The sequence below is a fragment of the Lygodium microphyllum genome, chromosome 3 (genome assembly GCF_053477565.2).
Source record: "Lygodium microphyllum isolate KBCC chromosome 3, Lygodium_microphyllum_v1.1.10, whole genome shotgun sequence".
NCBI lineage: Eukaryota > Viridiplantae > Streptophyta > Polypodiopsida > Schizaeales > Lygodiaceae > Lygodium > Lygodium microphyllum.
The window spans coordinates 153,950,321-153,966,121 of NC_141137.1; the positions used below are offsets into that span (position 1 = coordinate 153,950,321).

Below are 15,801 nucleotides of genomic sequence, written 5' to 3' on the forward strand. Positions count from 1 at the left end.
ATTAATGCTTTTAACTTTAATGTTTTTTTTTCTTACTTTCTTATTAAGGTTTCTACCCCCTTCTCGAGCCCTGCATCACATGCATTACCCTTTTCAGTTATATGTACAAACTCATGTATCTTGCTCTTTAGAGTGTGATAGATTTAGTACTAAAGAAAAATTAGGGTGTGCCAATGTGAATGTGTGTTCAAATATGTAACTTGAAATGTAATTAGGGTGTGCCAATGTGGATGTCAAAGAGTGCACGTGTTCAAATATGTAACTTGAGATGTAATTAGGGTGTGACAATGTGGATGTCACACAATGCATGTGTGTACATATATTAAACTTGCGATTTATGTGTAAAGGAGGGAGACATAGCAAGAAGAACTAGTGCGAGTTTGATGCGAGTGGAAATGCATACACATGCACATTCACCCATTTTTTATTGTGTACATTGAGAGAGAGAGATTGATTCAATTAAAGGCACATACCATCATCCATGGGTGGTGGATTTAATGGAATCAATGCTTTGTATGCTTGCCGAGAGAGAGAGAGAGAGAGAGAGAGAGAGAGAGAGAGAGAGAGAGAGAGCACTTAATAAAGTAGAGCAAAGGAAACGAAAAATAATAATAATAAAGAGATAATTTAAAAAGATTTAGAATGTATCCTTTGCATGCCACGTAGGCTGGGGTTACGCTTAGGTTTGGTAGGTTAAAAAATAAGAAATAGTATAAGTATAGATATAGATATAGAGATAGAGATGGGTATTTCGGTGTGCGTTTCTTATTTGGAGAGGAGATACCCCACCAAGTGTTTTACTTGAGAAGTCCCGTCACATCCATGTGGAACATAATGCGATGTTGGATGGACCCACGAGACACGAGATATGTGTGCACAGTGTGACCGGCAGGGGAGGTCAGACTTGAGAGGATGGAATTGGGAGCATATTCGTCGTGATATAGAAGGATATGTTATTGGGGGGGTGGGGGCGGGGCGGGGCGGGGCGGGTGGGCGGCATAGTTATAAGTGAGGCGTGGGGTCATGCACAGTAGAAAACGCGTCTGGGTGCGGGGCAAATATTAAAGCAGACGAATGCGAGAAAGAGTGAGAGGGGAGCGGATCTGATCTTATCTGATCTCTGCGCGAGAGAGAGAGAGAGAGAGAGAGAGAGAGAGAGAGAGAGAGATGACGGAGCAGCACCATCATCACCACTTGTTTGGACGGCACAAGGAGGGAGGAGAGGACGCCCCTCCTCCCCCTCCCCCTCCCCCTGATGAACAGTATAACGAGGACAACGTGTCGTACCAGCAGACGGAGTACTACGAGCCCCCCAAAGAGCACCACCTCTTCGGGCGCCGCCACCACCAAGGCGACGACGCCGGCGAGACCACCGACGCCACCTACGTCGCCCATAACAAGAAGCAGGAGGAGGAGGACGACAAGAAGCTCGAGGAGAAAGCTAAGCGGAAGGAGCATCTCGGAGAAGCCGTCGGCACCGCGGCTACTGCATTCGCCATGGTACTATCAATCTATTATCGTCAACCCACTTACTTAATCCCCCAAATGATCCATCACGGTAACTTAGCCTAGATCTAGTGCTTACTTCGTGATCCTTCATCACCTCAATTTAGGCTTTAGATCTAGTGTCGTCCTTGTATGAGATCTATGGATCATGCCATAGATCTACCGTAAGTGCGCTTGTCATGCCCATGACTGCAGGTCGTAGCAATGACTTATGGCATTACTTGAAAACAAAGATATTCTCATATGCATAATGAGAAAGGGGAACTAAAGGTGAGAACATTGTTATGTAAAAATTAAAGCTATGTTCCACAACCCTGGAAGTAAGACGTTACATTGAAATCAATCTGAAGGATGCAATATGGGTAAAGGTCAAAAAGGGGAGGTGAAAAAGGAGTCCACGACCTCCTCATGCTAGAGCATTATGTGCATGAGACTCTTAAATGTAAGGGTAGTGAATAAAGAGAAATGAGTATAACTAACCTATGAAACAGAGAGTATGAAAGCTAGAAAATTTGCACAAAACCTTGAAAACCCACCAAAAGACTAAAGACCCAAAAATTTATATATGTTGACATCATAAACAATTAAATACAACCATCAACAAATGTCCAATCTCTATTTGATCAAATAATGGTAGGTTAACCTTGGGATTCCACCTAATAACAAATAGCATTTGAGCTTATCAAGAGGGTTTGTTAATTCTTCCTTTTAACTTAGCAGGTCTAGTAATTCAAGAAAATTATAAGAATAAGGGGTTTTCTAATTACCTCTTTAATGCATGACACTTATGATTTCTTATGATGGATCCTCTATGCTAAATCTCTTCAATTGCACAAACCTATTTCAATATAGAGGAGTTAACCTTTATTAAAATTTTGTGATAGTGGAAGAAATGATTGAACACTTTGGTGTTCTTGCACATGTTATATTGCAATGTAGTGCGTGATCCATAGATGTTATGTAGATATGAAGGGAATTTAAACATTATCAGAGAAAAGGGGTGATTATGCCTTTCAAAATGGTGATCATATAGATAAATGAACAATCACGAAAGAAAGTATATTCCTACAGGAGGGGGTAACATTAAGGGTTCCTTGAACTATGTTAAAAATGTGCATATGAGATGCACATCAGGTAGAGACTTTCTTAATAGTGATTATGTCAAGCTTTCCTCTTTCAAGGATTTTCTTCTTATTGGAGAACTTGTCCAATTTGAGAAGGTTACATTGTTGAAAGAAGTTATTGTAGGGAAACATGGCAAAAGAATAAAATTATGCTTGCAATCCTTGATGTCAAATTTGAAGGTTTCATTTCCGATCAATATTCTTGTCACTTTGAAGCTATGAGTAGTTATAGTATACGATAAAAGAAGCATTGAAAAGCAAGAGGGAGTTGATTTATCAAATTAGCTATTGAGTTGAGCTCCCTGTACTAATTGATTAAGTGACATATCTATAGAGGTTATTGAGTACAACTTTATCCACAATGCAATTCAACTGAGTGAAGCACTAACCATAGTGCTTTGTGATATAATTGATCACAATAAATTATTCAACATATAGGCAACTTTGAGAACTTTTTGTGCTTAGGCTTAACTTCCTTATGTTTGTGCTTTCATACTCTTAAAAGGCTACTCTTTCATATGATCATGCATGTGGACAAATATTGGACTTTAGATTCGTCACTTGGTCTTTTATCAAAAGAAAAAGGGCATATTCAAATGTCTTATAAAATAAAATTATTAGCTTTGAGGTGGTTGTGAAATAGGCTAGAAATTTGAGATTTGATTTTGGTTTTCAAATGAAAGTGATAAACACTCAAAATAGATTCTTGTGAAAAACTTGAGAAGATGGGTGAAGTAGCAAAGCATTATGATGCTAAATTGCACTTTTTTAATGCCTAGAACTATGTGTGCATAAATACAAAAATTCTTGCAGTAACTTCTTTTGGCTATTCACCAGTACGAACATCATGAGATAAAGAAGGATTCTGAGCATGCTGGACGCCATAAGGTTGAAGAAAAGATAGCGGAGACAGTTGCAGTTTCAGCTGGAGGTTATGCACTTCATGAGCACCATGAGAAGAAAGAAGTAGAAGAGCATGAAGGCCATAAGAAACACCATTTCTTTTGAATGAAGAATAATTTTGCATGCTTTTGGTTGAAAAGATTTAAATGAGGTTTCCTTATGTTATTGTCAACATAAGGAAACCATTTCTTTTGAATGCAGAATAATTTTGCATGCTTTTGGTTGAAAAGATTTAAATGAGGTTTCCTTATGTTATTGTCAACATAAGGAAACCATTTCTTTTGAATGCAGAATAATTTTGCATGCTTTTGGTTGAAAAGATTTAAATGAGGTTTCCTTATGTTATTGTCAACATCAAAATCTTCTTTTTGGTGAAGATTCAAAAGACCTTGTACTAATTGAGTTAAAGTTTACTTGTTCCTTGTGTATATTTGAGGGCTGCCTCCATAAATGTAAGTTTTTTTGTATTCGAAGTGTTAAGCATGTGCATATCAAGAGGATTGAACATCGAAGTTGGAAAAATCCAATTTAGAGGCAATGGTTGTAAGTTTCTAAGCAGATTATGTAATTTTAGGAAAGAAACCATGCATTATAAATTGCAAACACATGAAGCTAAAATAGATGATTAAAGTAGAAAATTTGGTTGTACATATTATTTCATAATGTATTTGCGCATTATCTTAAAAACTAGGAAAATGAATCAAAACATGTTTGCAAATTACCAACAAATGTGTTGAAACTTGGAGTAGAATTATTAACCATGTTATTTTATCACTTCTTTTGGTATTAATTTTTAAATGTCATGTAACACTATGTGAGTGAAGTGGGATATTTATGATGAAGGAATGAGGAGATGAGTTATTGCTATGGATCTAGTGGAGATGCATTTGATGGTACAAATGATCATGATAGCCATGTACAGATAAAAACGTAGAAACCATGGATCATAAGTGGAGTAATGATACCATCTAACAGTAGATCTACACTTAGTCCTTGGTTTGGGAGACGAAGGAGCAAGCCTACATCTTCGGGTGCATCTACAAGTGTTGGAGATAATGATATAAGGTTTGTGAAGTAGTCAAGACAATCTTTTTGGCATGAAAGAGACATGAGCAGGAACATACTTGATGTGTTTTACACAAATGTTCGAGAGTCTATACAGAATATATATCTTGGTTGTAGTAAACATTTTGCTATATATATTGATGATTGCTCTAGAAAGTTTTGGATATATTTCATAGAGGAAAAGAGTTTGTGAGGGTTTCAAAACTTTCAAGGCTTTTGTTGAAATAGAAATAGGCTTGGAAGTTAAGTACTTGAGGTGAGATAGAGGAAAAGAATACCTCTCTAATGAGTGTACCAATTGTTTGAGGTCCATGGGATAAAAAGATGGTTTACATGTAAATATATTCCACAATAAAATATGATTGGAAATAGAAAAAACATGTATATGGAAAATGTTGTATATCCATTAATGATTGAAAAAATATACAAAAGTAATTTTAGTTTGAGATTGTTCATATTGTTGTCTATATTAAAGTAGAACTTCCACAGCTATAGTTCATGGTGTGACCCCTAAATATTGTTTTATAAACAAGAAAGCTAATGTGTCACACTGAAAAATGTTTGGCTATATTGCATATGTTAATGTGCCTGTTGAGTTAAGTAACAAATTGGACCCAAAGGATAAAAAATGTATTTTCATCAAATACTCTACCAACAAAAAGGGGATCACTATTATAACCCTCTTTCATTGGCAAGTTTCAAGTGAACCAACGATGCTATTTTTTATTATATGAGCAGTTGCTTTGCATCTAGTAGAGATGCATTGGATGATGTAGATGATCATGATAGTCATGTGCAAACAATAAAGTAGGAATCATGGATCCTTAGTGAGCCAGATATACCCTCTAGTAGTAGATCTACAATCAATCCTTGATTTGGGAGACTAAGGAGTAGCTCTACATCTTTAGGTGTATCTACTAGTGTTGGAGGTGATGGCATAGGGTTTGTGAAGCATTCAATTTGGGAAGTAGTCAAGACAATATTTTTTACATGAAAGAGATGTAAGCATGAATATAATTGATATTGTGTACACAAATATCTGGGAGCCTACACATAATATATCTCTTGGTGGTAGTATACATTTTGTTGTATTTAATGATGATTGCTCCAAAAAGTTGTGGGTATATTTCATGAAGTAAAAGAGAGTTTGAACACTTCAAAACTTTAAAGGCTCTTGTTGAAATAGAGTAAGTTTTGAAAGTTATAACTTTAGGCTAGATAGAGAGAAAGAATACCTCCTTAACGAGTTTAGCAAATTTTTAAGGTTTCATGAGGTAAAAAAATATTTTACATGTAGATATATCCCACACTAAAATGGGGTTCTAAAAAGAAAAAACATGTATATGGCAAAACTTTCATATACACTAATAATTGAAAAAAAATATATAGGTATTTTTAGTTTGAGGTTGTTTATATTATTTTCTAATAGAACTCCCATAGCTGCAGTTTATGGTATGATCCCTAAAGAATGTTTTACAGGCAAGAAACTTGATGTGTCACATCGAAAAGTATTTGGTTGTATTGCATATGTTTATGTGCCTGATGAGTTAAGAAGAAAATTGGATCCAAAGGATAACAAATATATTTTCATTGGATCTTCTATTGACAAAAAGGGTATTGTTATCATAAGCATGTCTCAGGGGCAAGTTTTGAGTGAGAAAGGATGTTATTTTTTATGAGATGAGTAGCTGCTATGCATTTAGTGAAGATGCATTGAATGATGTAGATGATCATAATAGTCATGATTAGACAAAAGAGTAGGATTTTTGAATTCTTAGTGGACCATAGATACCATCTACTAGTAGATCTATTGTCAATCCTCGGTTTGGGAGACTAAGGAGTAGGTCTACATCTTAAGGTGCATCGACTAGTATAGGAGACAATGATGTAAGGTTTATGAAGCATGTCAATTTGGAAAGCAGTAAGACAATATTTTTTGCATGAAAGAGATATAAGAAGGAACATACTTGATGTTGTGTATACATATATTTGGGAGCTTACACAAAATATATCCCTTGGTGGTAGTAAAAATTTGGTTATATTGATTGATGATTGCTTTAGAAAGTTGTGGTTATATTTCATGAAGGAAAAGAGTGTTTGGTCACTTCAAAACTTTCAAGGCTATTGTTGAAATAGTAATAGGCTTGAAAGTTTAGTACATGAGTCCAAATAGAGGGGAATAATATCTCTCTAATGAGTGTACCGATTTCTAAAGGTCTCATGGGATAAAATGACAGTTTGTATATGGGTATATCCTATAATAAAATGGAAGTGCAAAAATAAAAAACGTGTATATGGCAAAAGTTACATATACACTAATGATTGAAAAAACATGCATAAGTATTTTTAGTATGAGGTTGTTCATATTGTTGTCTATATTACATATATAACTCCCATAACTACAATTCATGGTATAACCCCTAAAGAAAGTTTTATAGTCTACAAACCTAATGTGTCACACCACTAGAAGTATTGTATATGTTCATGTGCCTAATAAGTAAAGAAAAAAATTGGACCCAAAGGATGAAAATGGTATTTTCATTGGATATTCTACTAACAAAAAGGTTATCATTGTTATAATCATGTCTCAATGGAAACATTTGAGTGAGCAGGGAGGTTATTTTTTATGAGATAAGCAGTTGCTTTGCATCTAGTGGAGATGCATTGGATGATGTATATGATCATCATAGTCATGTGTAGACAAAAAGGTAGGAATCACGGATCCTTAGTGGGCTAGAGATACCATCTAGTAGTAGATTTGTAGTCAATCCTTGGTTTGGGAGATAAGGAGTAGCCCTACATCTTTAGGTGCATCTACTAGTGTTGAAGGTAATGATAAAAGTTTTTTGAAGCATGCCAATTTGGGAAACAACCAAGAAAATCTTTTTTGTATGAAAGAGATGTAAGCATGAACATACTTGATGTTATGTATATAAATTTGTGGGAGCCTACACAAAATATATCTCTTAGTGGTAGTATACATTTCGTTATATTGATTGTTGATGATTGCTCTAGAAAGTAGTGGGTATATTTCATGAAGGATAGGAATGTTTGAGTACTTCAAAACTTTCAAGGCTATTGTTGAAATAGAAATAGGTTTGAAAGTTTACTACTTGCGGCTAGATAGAGATGAAGAATACTTCTTTAATGAGTCTAGCAAAATTTTAAGATCTCATGGGGTAGCAGGATAGTTTAGATGTAAATATACCCAACATCAAAATGGGATTGCAAAAAGGAAAAACATGTATATGTAGAAGTTACACATGCATTAATGAATGAAAAAATATACATAAGTATTTTTAGTTTGAGGTTGTTTATATTATTGTTTGTATTGCAAGTAGAATTTCCATAGCTTCAATTCATGGTATGACCCCGAAAGAATGTTTCTTAGGCAAGAAACCTGATGTGTGAGACCTGAAAGTGTTTGATTGTACTGCATATCTTCATATGCCTGATGAGTTAAGAAATCAATTGGACCCAAATGATGAAAAATGTATTTTCATTGGATACTTTAATAACAAAAAGGGTATCATTGTTATAACTCCATGGAGTCCACCTATAAGAAACCATCTATATAATATTGTCATGCTGCTACATGCACACCGTGTGAAAAACTCTAGAGTGCGATTTTCTTATTAATCTAGAGAGCCAATGCCATTTTTAGACATTAGTGTTAGTGTCCATGGTTCAAAAATATTAGATTTTTGGACAAGTTTAGCCAATTTTTGATATTTTAGATATTATCTCTTGTAAAAATCCAAGAACTGTAGACAACTTCTAGAATAAGATGACATGTAAAAGAAAGTAGGTAGCTTTTAGCCATTTTTTAGAGGATTTTATGTAAAAAGAGGGATTGGCAAAATTGTGCGATGCGCTATCGCTGTTTTCAAGCAATGAACAACACTCCGAAGTGGGAGATGAAGGAGTGATCTGTGACATGTTCCCCTTTCTACTTGCAGGACACGTCTTAACAGCCCATCGAGAAGAGAGTCTAGAAAGCGTTGCCCGGCACTCCCAAGGAATGTCACAGGGTTTGCGATCTAGGTCTTCTCGAGTCTGCCACGAAGCGGAAGCATTCCGGCCGTTCCCACTTAGGACCGACCTGAATCGGGGTTTCCTAATGGTCAAGTTCCTAGAAAGTAACTAGCGTCGAGCCCAGACGATCTACTTGTGCAGAAACGTCAGGGTCGAAGCGGATTTATACTGCACTTGGTTCAAGGAGAATGGAAAACGAGAGGGATGCGAAGCTCGACCTCTCTGCCCATAAGGCATAGTCCCATTCCATTCCCCTAAAACAATATAAATCGGGACTCTAGCTTTTTAGATTCTAAGTCATCGTTACCTTACTGTCAATTCCTTGGGAGTGCTGGGCGGCGCTTTCCCGATGGGCTGCTAAGACGTGTCCTGCAAGTAGACAGGGGGACACGTTACAGTTGGTATTAGAGCGAACCAACGAGGATCTAATATTTACAAGGAAACTTAATGAGGGGAAATAGAGCAAATGTTGTCGTTAAGAACATTTTCTTACTTACTTATCGATGCTGGCCTGCAGAGTCGCGAAGCATGGAACAAATTCTTGGTATTCCAGGTTATGTTTATGACTGCGATACATGCTTCGGATTATCGACAAAGGCTAGATATGATGAATATCCTAGACCGCATCTACAATCCATCACCCCTGTACGTGGAATGGAGATGGACGGGTGATTCGGGAATTTATTACATAGCTGCCCACCGACTTGCGTACCTTCGGACTAACTTGAAGAGAATCAAGTGGATGGAGGACTTAAAGATTGTGAAGCTGTTCATCTTTGTTGAGGCTCACACAAACGCAACCCTACATGTTGGCGGTCGAAAGGTCAAGCAGAACAAGTATGTGTATGAGGAAGTGACTCGAATAATCCCTACCTATAGAATCAAGGTGTTAGGACGTTATGAGAAGAACAGGTATCAAAGGAAGGGATACCCCAAGCTTCCTATGACCTATCGATTCCTGAAAATCCATGACCCTAATCCATATTATTACTCAGTTTCCGTAGCCGAATGTGACACAATCTTATTCTTCCCAAATTAATGTATCAGCTTGCTCTACCTTCCCAAATAAATGTACTCGAAAGGGCTATGCCCTCATGAATGAATAAGATTTTTTTTCACTATCTGTCTTGGCTGTAAGTGTTGGTAAAGGAGTTAAGTGATTAGGTCACTTGGCTAAAAACTGAACTGGGCATGTTAATGTAAATTGAGAATCGTTTAGCAAGTAATTAACGTAAAGAATCTTATTGCCCAGGCGCAAGCGCAAGCCTAGACTCCTAGTCCGACCCCTACACCAAGTACGACAGTAATTCAGGAGAAGAAGTTTCTTCTCAAGCAGATCAAACCACCTAAATTTGATGGTAAGGGAAGGACTGGCCAAACTGATGCTCTGGATCGAATCCATGGAAGATTATTTCAAAGCAGCAGGTACTGCACCTGCTAACCAAGCGATGCTCGCCAAACTGAAGCTTACCGATAAAGCAAGACTTTGGTGGAAGCAATGGTGCAGAGACCAAGGGATCTCGAAAGGGTCAGTTACTTGGGAGAAGCTTAAAAGAGCTATGCAAGGGAGATATCTACCACTTGCCTATCACACGCAGAAGATGAACGAGTTCTATGAACTGAAGTAGCTTGGTCTATCTCTTGATGCTTACTATTCAAAATTCGTCTCTCTCTTAAAGTATGCACCACAAATGGATATGACACAACAGGTGTCAAAGTTTTGTGCCTGATTAAACCCACCCATAAACACCCACCTGGAATCAATGTGCCCAACAGACCTTTAAGACGTGCTCATTTGAGTTGCACCGATAATACAAGAGGTGCAAACCAAGCCAAGAAATAATAAGACTTGGTCTTACAAGGATCAAAACAAGGGAGTGTATAGGTCTCAGGCCAAAAGAGTGCAAGGCCAAAATCAGGCACAAAGGAAGAAAGCTAGGGCAAACACTGCTAACAACTTCGTTCCTGCACAAGGTAATGGCCGCAATCTCCGTTGCTTCCATTGCAATGAGCCTGGTCACTTTAAAAGGCAGTGTCCCAAGCTTAGCAGAGGACAACGTCAAGGGCCATTCCAAGGAGTCGACCATAGGCAAGGAGCCACTGCCAGGGCCAGAGGGAGAAACGCTAGTGTTGCCAACAAGGAGCTCGATGATGATGAAGATCCAACCATGGAAGCTGACATTGAGAGGGCAATGGTTCATGCCGCCCTTCACAAGAAAGGCCCGAATCACCAATTCTCGGTGATTCAAACCCCTTCGGATTACCAAGGTAAAAGCTTCAAAACCCTGATTGATTGTGGCAGTACACATTCCTTCATTTCACCAGTCTGTGCAAAAAGGTTAGGAATAGCCACAATAGATGTACCTACCTTACTTATGGAATTAGCAAATGGTCGTGAGGCCACTTGTACCAGGCAAACTGCTAAGGTGAAATTCCTACTAGGTGGAAAGTCGACTTCAGTCAGATTCAGGGTAATGAACCTAGGTATCCATGAATGTTTACTCAAAATGGATTTGGCTAATACCCAGTGATGCCTACATTCACTGTGGAAAGGGCCAAGTCTCCTTCTGGAATTGTGAAGGGGAACTAGTCACAACTCAAGGAGAGGCTAGGAAGCCAAAAATTCAACTGGCCAAAGCAACACATATAATAAAAAGAGTTAGAAAGGGGCTACCTGTCTATTTTATTAAACTAAATAAGCTAGATCAGAATCAGGAATCTAGGAAAGAACCTTCATGGTTAAAGAAGTACGCAGACGTATTTTCTGAAGAGTTAACTGAACTTCCTCCTAAAAGGGAAGTCGATCATGAAATCAAGCTAGCACCAGGAGCTGCACCAATCGCAAAGAGACCATGCAGGATGTCCATCCTGGAAGCAATTGAGCTGAAGGAGCAACTCAAGCAACTATTAGACCAAGGCTACATTCGTCGTAGCAGTTCACCATGGGGAGCTCGAGTGCTGTTCCAGAAGAAGAAAGATGGAAGGCTTTGGCTATGCATTGACTACAGAGGGTTGAATCAATCAACCATTAAGAACAAATACCCCATTCCAAGAATAGATGAACTTCTTGACTGTCTTCAAGGTGCGAAGATCTTCTCTAAGATTGATTTTAGGTCTGGATATTATCAGATAAGGATCAAGGAAGAAGATATCCCAAAGACAGCATTCAGCACAAGATATGGAAACTTTGAATTTTTGGTCATGTCATCCGGGCTGACAAATGCTCCTGCTACCTTCAACAGGTTAATACAGGCTATCTTTAGGCCCTATCTTGATAACTTCATACTCGTCTTCTTTGACAATACCCTAGTCTACTCCAAATAGGAAGAAGATGATGAACCCCAGCTTCGCATTGTTCTCAAAACAATGAGGGCACACAAGCTTTATGCCAAGAAGAAGAAGTGTGCATTTTTCAAGCAATAGATTGAATATCTGGGATTCATTGTATCAGCAGAAGGAATTTCAGTAGATCAAGGTCAGAGATGTTCTAGAATGGCCAACTCCAACAACTGTCAAAGAAATACGTAGTTTTCTTGGATTGACAGGATGGTACATGGTCTTTATCAAAAACTATGCTTTGATTGTAGTGCCTCTGATTGACCTACTAAAGAAGCAAGTATCAATTGTATGGTCACCTACCGAACAATCCAGCTTTGACAAACTAAAGCAAAGCTTGGTATCAACACCCATCCTGAAACTTCCAAACCTTAGTAAGAAGTTTGAAGTGATAACTGATGCTAGCACACTCGCCTTAGGATGTGTGCTTATGCAAGAAGGTCATCCCGTAGCATACTCTTCAAGGAAACTGAAGAGCCATGAAAGGAACTATGCTACCCATGAACTGGAACTGTTGGCTGTCATACATGCTCTCAAACTTTGGAGACACTACTTGCTAAGTAACAAATTTACCTTAGTGACGGACCACAAGAGTCTTAAATGGATTTTCACCCAGAATGAGCTCAATATGAGGCAACGTCGATGGATTGAAGTGCTGGAGGAATATGACTTTGAAATCAAATACTTGAGAATGTAGTTGCCGATGCACTCAATCGCAAGGCATTTCTGAATTCTCTGATCCATCAACAGCAAGATCTCTAGCCACAAAGGTATCCATGCCAAACAACCCAATTCTTGAGCTAGCTAGAGAAGAGGCATGCCACGACCCAACCTATCAGAGGATGCTAAGGGAGATCCCCATCAAGGATCAAGACTCGAAGCTACAAACAAAGTATCAATAATTCTCTATCAATGGTGGACTTATCTACTATAGGACAAGGTTATGTATTCCGGCAAGCCAATCACTCAAGCAGAAGATACTTTGGGAAGCCCATGACTCCCCTTTCTCAGGACATCCTGGCTATGCCAAGACCCTTAATGGAGTCAGGAAGAGCTATTATTGGGAGAGGCTCAAAGGTGATGTTCTCAAATATGTCACGGAATGTTTGTCTTGTCAATGCATTAAGGCCAAACACGTCAAAATGCCAAGGAAATTGCTACCACTTGACATTCCCCAAATGAAATGGGAATTCATTAGTATGGACTTTGTTGTTGGCTTGCCCCAAGTTCAGGGAGGATACAACTCCATTATGGTTGTGGTGGATATGCTCACCAAGGTTGCACATCTTATTCCCGTTAAGACAAACTATAAATCCTCAGACATTGCAAGGTTATTCATCAAGGAGATTTTCAAATTACATGGGTTACCTAGAAGAATCATTAGTGATCGTGACTCTCTCTTCACATCACATTTTTGGAGGGCTATCTTCGAGGCCATTGGGTCTCAACTTTGTTTCAGTACAGCTTACCATCCCCAAACCGATGGTCAAACGGAACGAGTCAACCAAGTCATTGAAGATATGCTTAGGGCACACTGATGTCGTGAACCTAAAAAGTGGATTCAATATTTGCCACTGGTTGAGTTTGCCTACAATGCTTCTTACAGAAAAGCATTCAGATGACCCCTTTTCAAGCATTGTGTGGGCACGATTGTTGTATCCCTTTAAGCTTTTTGGATCCAACCTTGAGGGTTGAAGCTTCAAGGCAGATGCTGGAAGACATCAATGACCAAATCAAATCAATAAGATAGGACATCCAAGCTGCCAAGGACAGACTGAAGGCTTACGCGGACCTGAAAAGACAAGATAGATCCTTCGCTAAAGGTGATATGGTCTTCATTCACGTACGCCCAAAGAAGAGTTCCCTATCTTTGGGGGAATGCAAAAAGCTAAGTCCAAGGTATTGTGGAACCTACAAGATTCTTAAGTGCCTAGGGCCTAATGCTTACAGACTGCAACTCCCTGAAAACCTAAAAGTTCATAATGTATTCCATATCAGTCTATTGAAAAAGTATGTACCTAACCCTAGTCACGTGCTTGATGATCAACAAGTTGTAATGCCTAGCCAAGGAGTCCTCGAGCTATGGCCTAACAGGATCTTAGATGTTAGGGAGAGACATTTGAGATCTAGGACCTTGAGGGAATACCTTGTCCAGTGGAAAGATTATCCCGAAGAGGATGCCACCTGGATGGATGAAAGTACTCTCGACCAACAATACCCCCAGTTCTTCTCGAGATGAGGACATCTCGATTCCTCTAAGGGGGAGAGAATGTAATATTTCCGCACGAAATATTAATGATCCTTGACCTTGCACATCCCGTGCAAGAGCAACTTAAAGTAATTTTCCGCAATAATAAAATTTTGGACTAAGCACTCTCTTCCGCGTGCACTAGCAAACTCCACCCACATCGTGTGTAAGAGGCCATGGCTTAAAGACCCATAGTTCCATGCGGGAACACCCCTCTAAGGGGAAAAGGGATAATGTATCAATTTTTGGAATTTTTTTTAAATGGATAACCTCCCCTCCCCTTCAGCCATTGCATGGTAGGGGAGAGAGAGTGTGAGAGGAGCTGGGGTTAAGTGGAGGAGGAGCATGGGGAGGGGAGCATGCCGCCTGCCACGTGTGTGGATACCCCTCCCCCCTTCATACTATATGACCCCCCCTTTGAAGCTTGGGGGAGAGAGAGAAGGGAGTCGTGCTGTTCGCCTTGCTGCCGTGAGGAGCCGCCGCCGTTCGTTGCTGCCACCAAGGCTGCCTCCACGCTGCCACTTCCATCCTCACCACCATCATCATCATACTCATCGTTGTTGTTATCCTCACCTCCATCCTCATCTTCTCTCTCCATGTCATTTCGTGTCACAGAAGCATAGAAGCTTCTATTGGAAGCTTCTAATAAGGCAACTCTCGTGCCGCGAGGGAGATCCTGAACGGAAAGCGATTTCAGAAATCGAATAAAGGGCAGGGAGAAGTTTGCCGAGTCGTGATCTACGTCATCGATGGCTCCAAAGCAAAAGTCGTGAGGCGCACATGCGGGAGCTTCCACCCTGACTACGTGAGTGGACAACGCCCTAATCTTAATGCCCAGGTTCTAATAAAATTCGTGCATGAAAAGGATGCATTAAGTGTATTTTTTTCAGGAAATTTAAATGCATTTACTCATTCAATTTATAAAGCTTAGTAGCATATCAAGCACTTGTATTTTGCTTGTACCTCCGTGGTCAAGAGTAGCTGCAAATTTCAATGCATGATGTATAAGTTATATGACTGAATTATGCAAAGGCGCCCCTGTGGCATCTCGCAAGGGATAGGGCATATAACTCGTAAAGAATTTAAGTAATTAATTATTGGTTGTGTCTTGCAATTAAGGTAATCATAGATGGACATTAAATGATGTCCGAATAGTTGCAATGCATGGAAAGGATTTATGTACCTTGCATATTGCATGCGATGATAATTAGATCCTAGGTTGGGTTAAGTGCTAAAGGATGGATTAGATCAATAATGGTCTCATGGCATTCGCTTATGCATGGAGTTCTTTTATTGAAGTTTGTATTTAGGAAAGGATGCATCTTCATATCAATGCATTAAACGTAGGGTTTATAAGCATAGTTCTGAATGTAAATCAACGTCACATAACACAAGGAAAAGAAAAGTTCACTAAAGATCCTTTAGTTGCAAAAAGGTCTACGGACTTGAATTTGCATACTCGCATGGAATGATGCATCCCACTTTTCTTGTAGTTGCTTACATCTTTTAGGGAAAAGTACTTGCTAATTTAGAAGGAAGTATTTGCATCTTTAAAAGGGATGATCGTCTCTAATCGCGGGTTAG

The 15,801-nt window shown here is 39.0% G+C and overlaps 1 protein-coding gene across 1 annotated transcript; it reads left to right on the plus strand.

The window, feature by feature from the left end:
* The first annotated feature begins 1,058 nt into the window (after positions 1-1,058).
* On the plus strand, positions 1,059-3,961 carry LOC148039056 (uncharacterized). The gene is made up of 2 exons (XM_087674942.1): positions 1,059-1,500; positions 3,468-3,961. Exons 1-2 carry the CDS (start codon positions 1,168-1,170, stop codon positions 3,636-3,638), a joined length of 504 nt encoding a protein of 167 aa, XP_087531068.1. The 5' UTR covers positions 1,059-1,167; the 3' UTR covers positions 3,639-3,961.
* Positions 3,962-15,801: the final 11,840 nt, after the last annotated feature.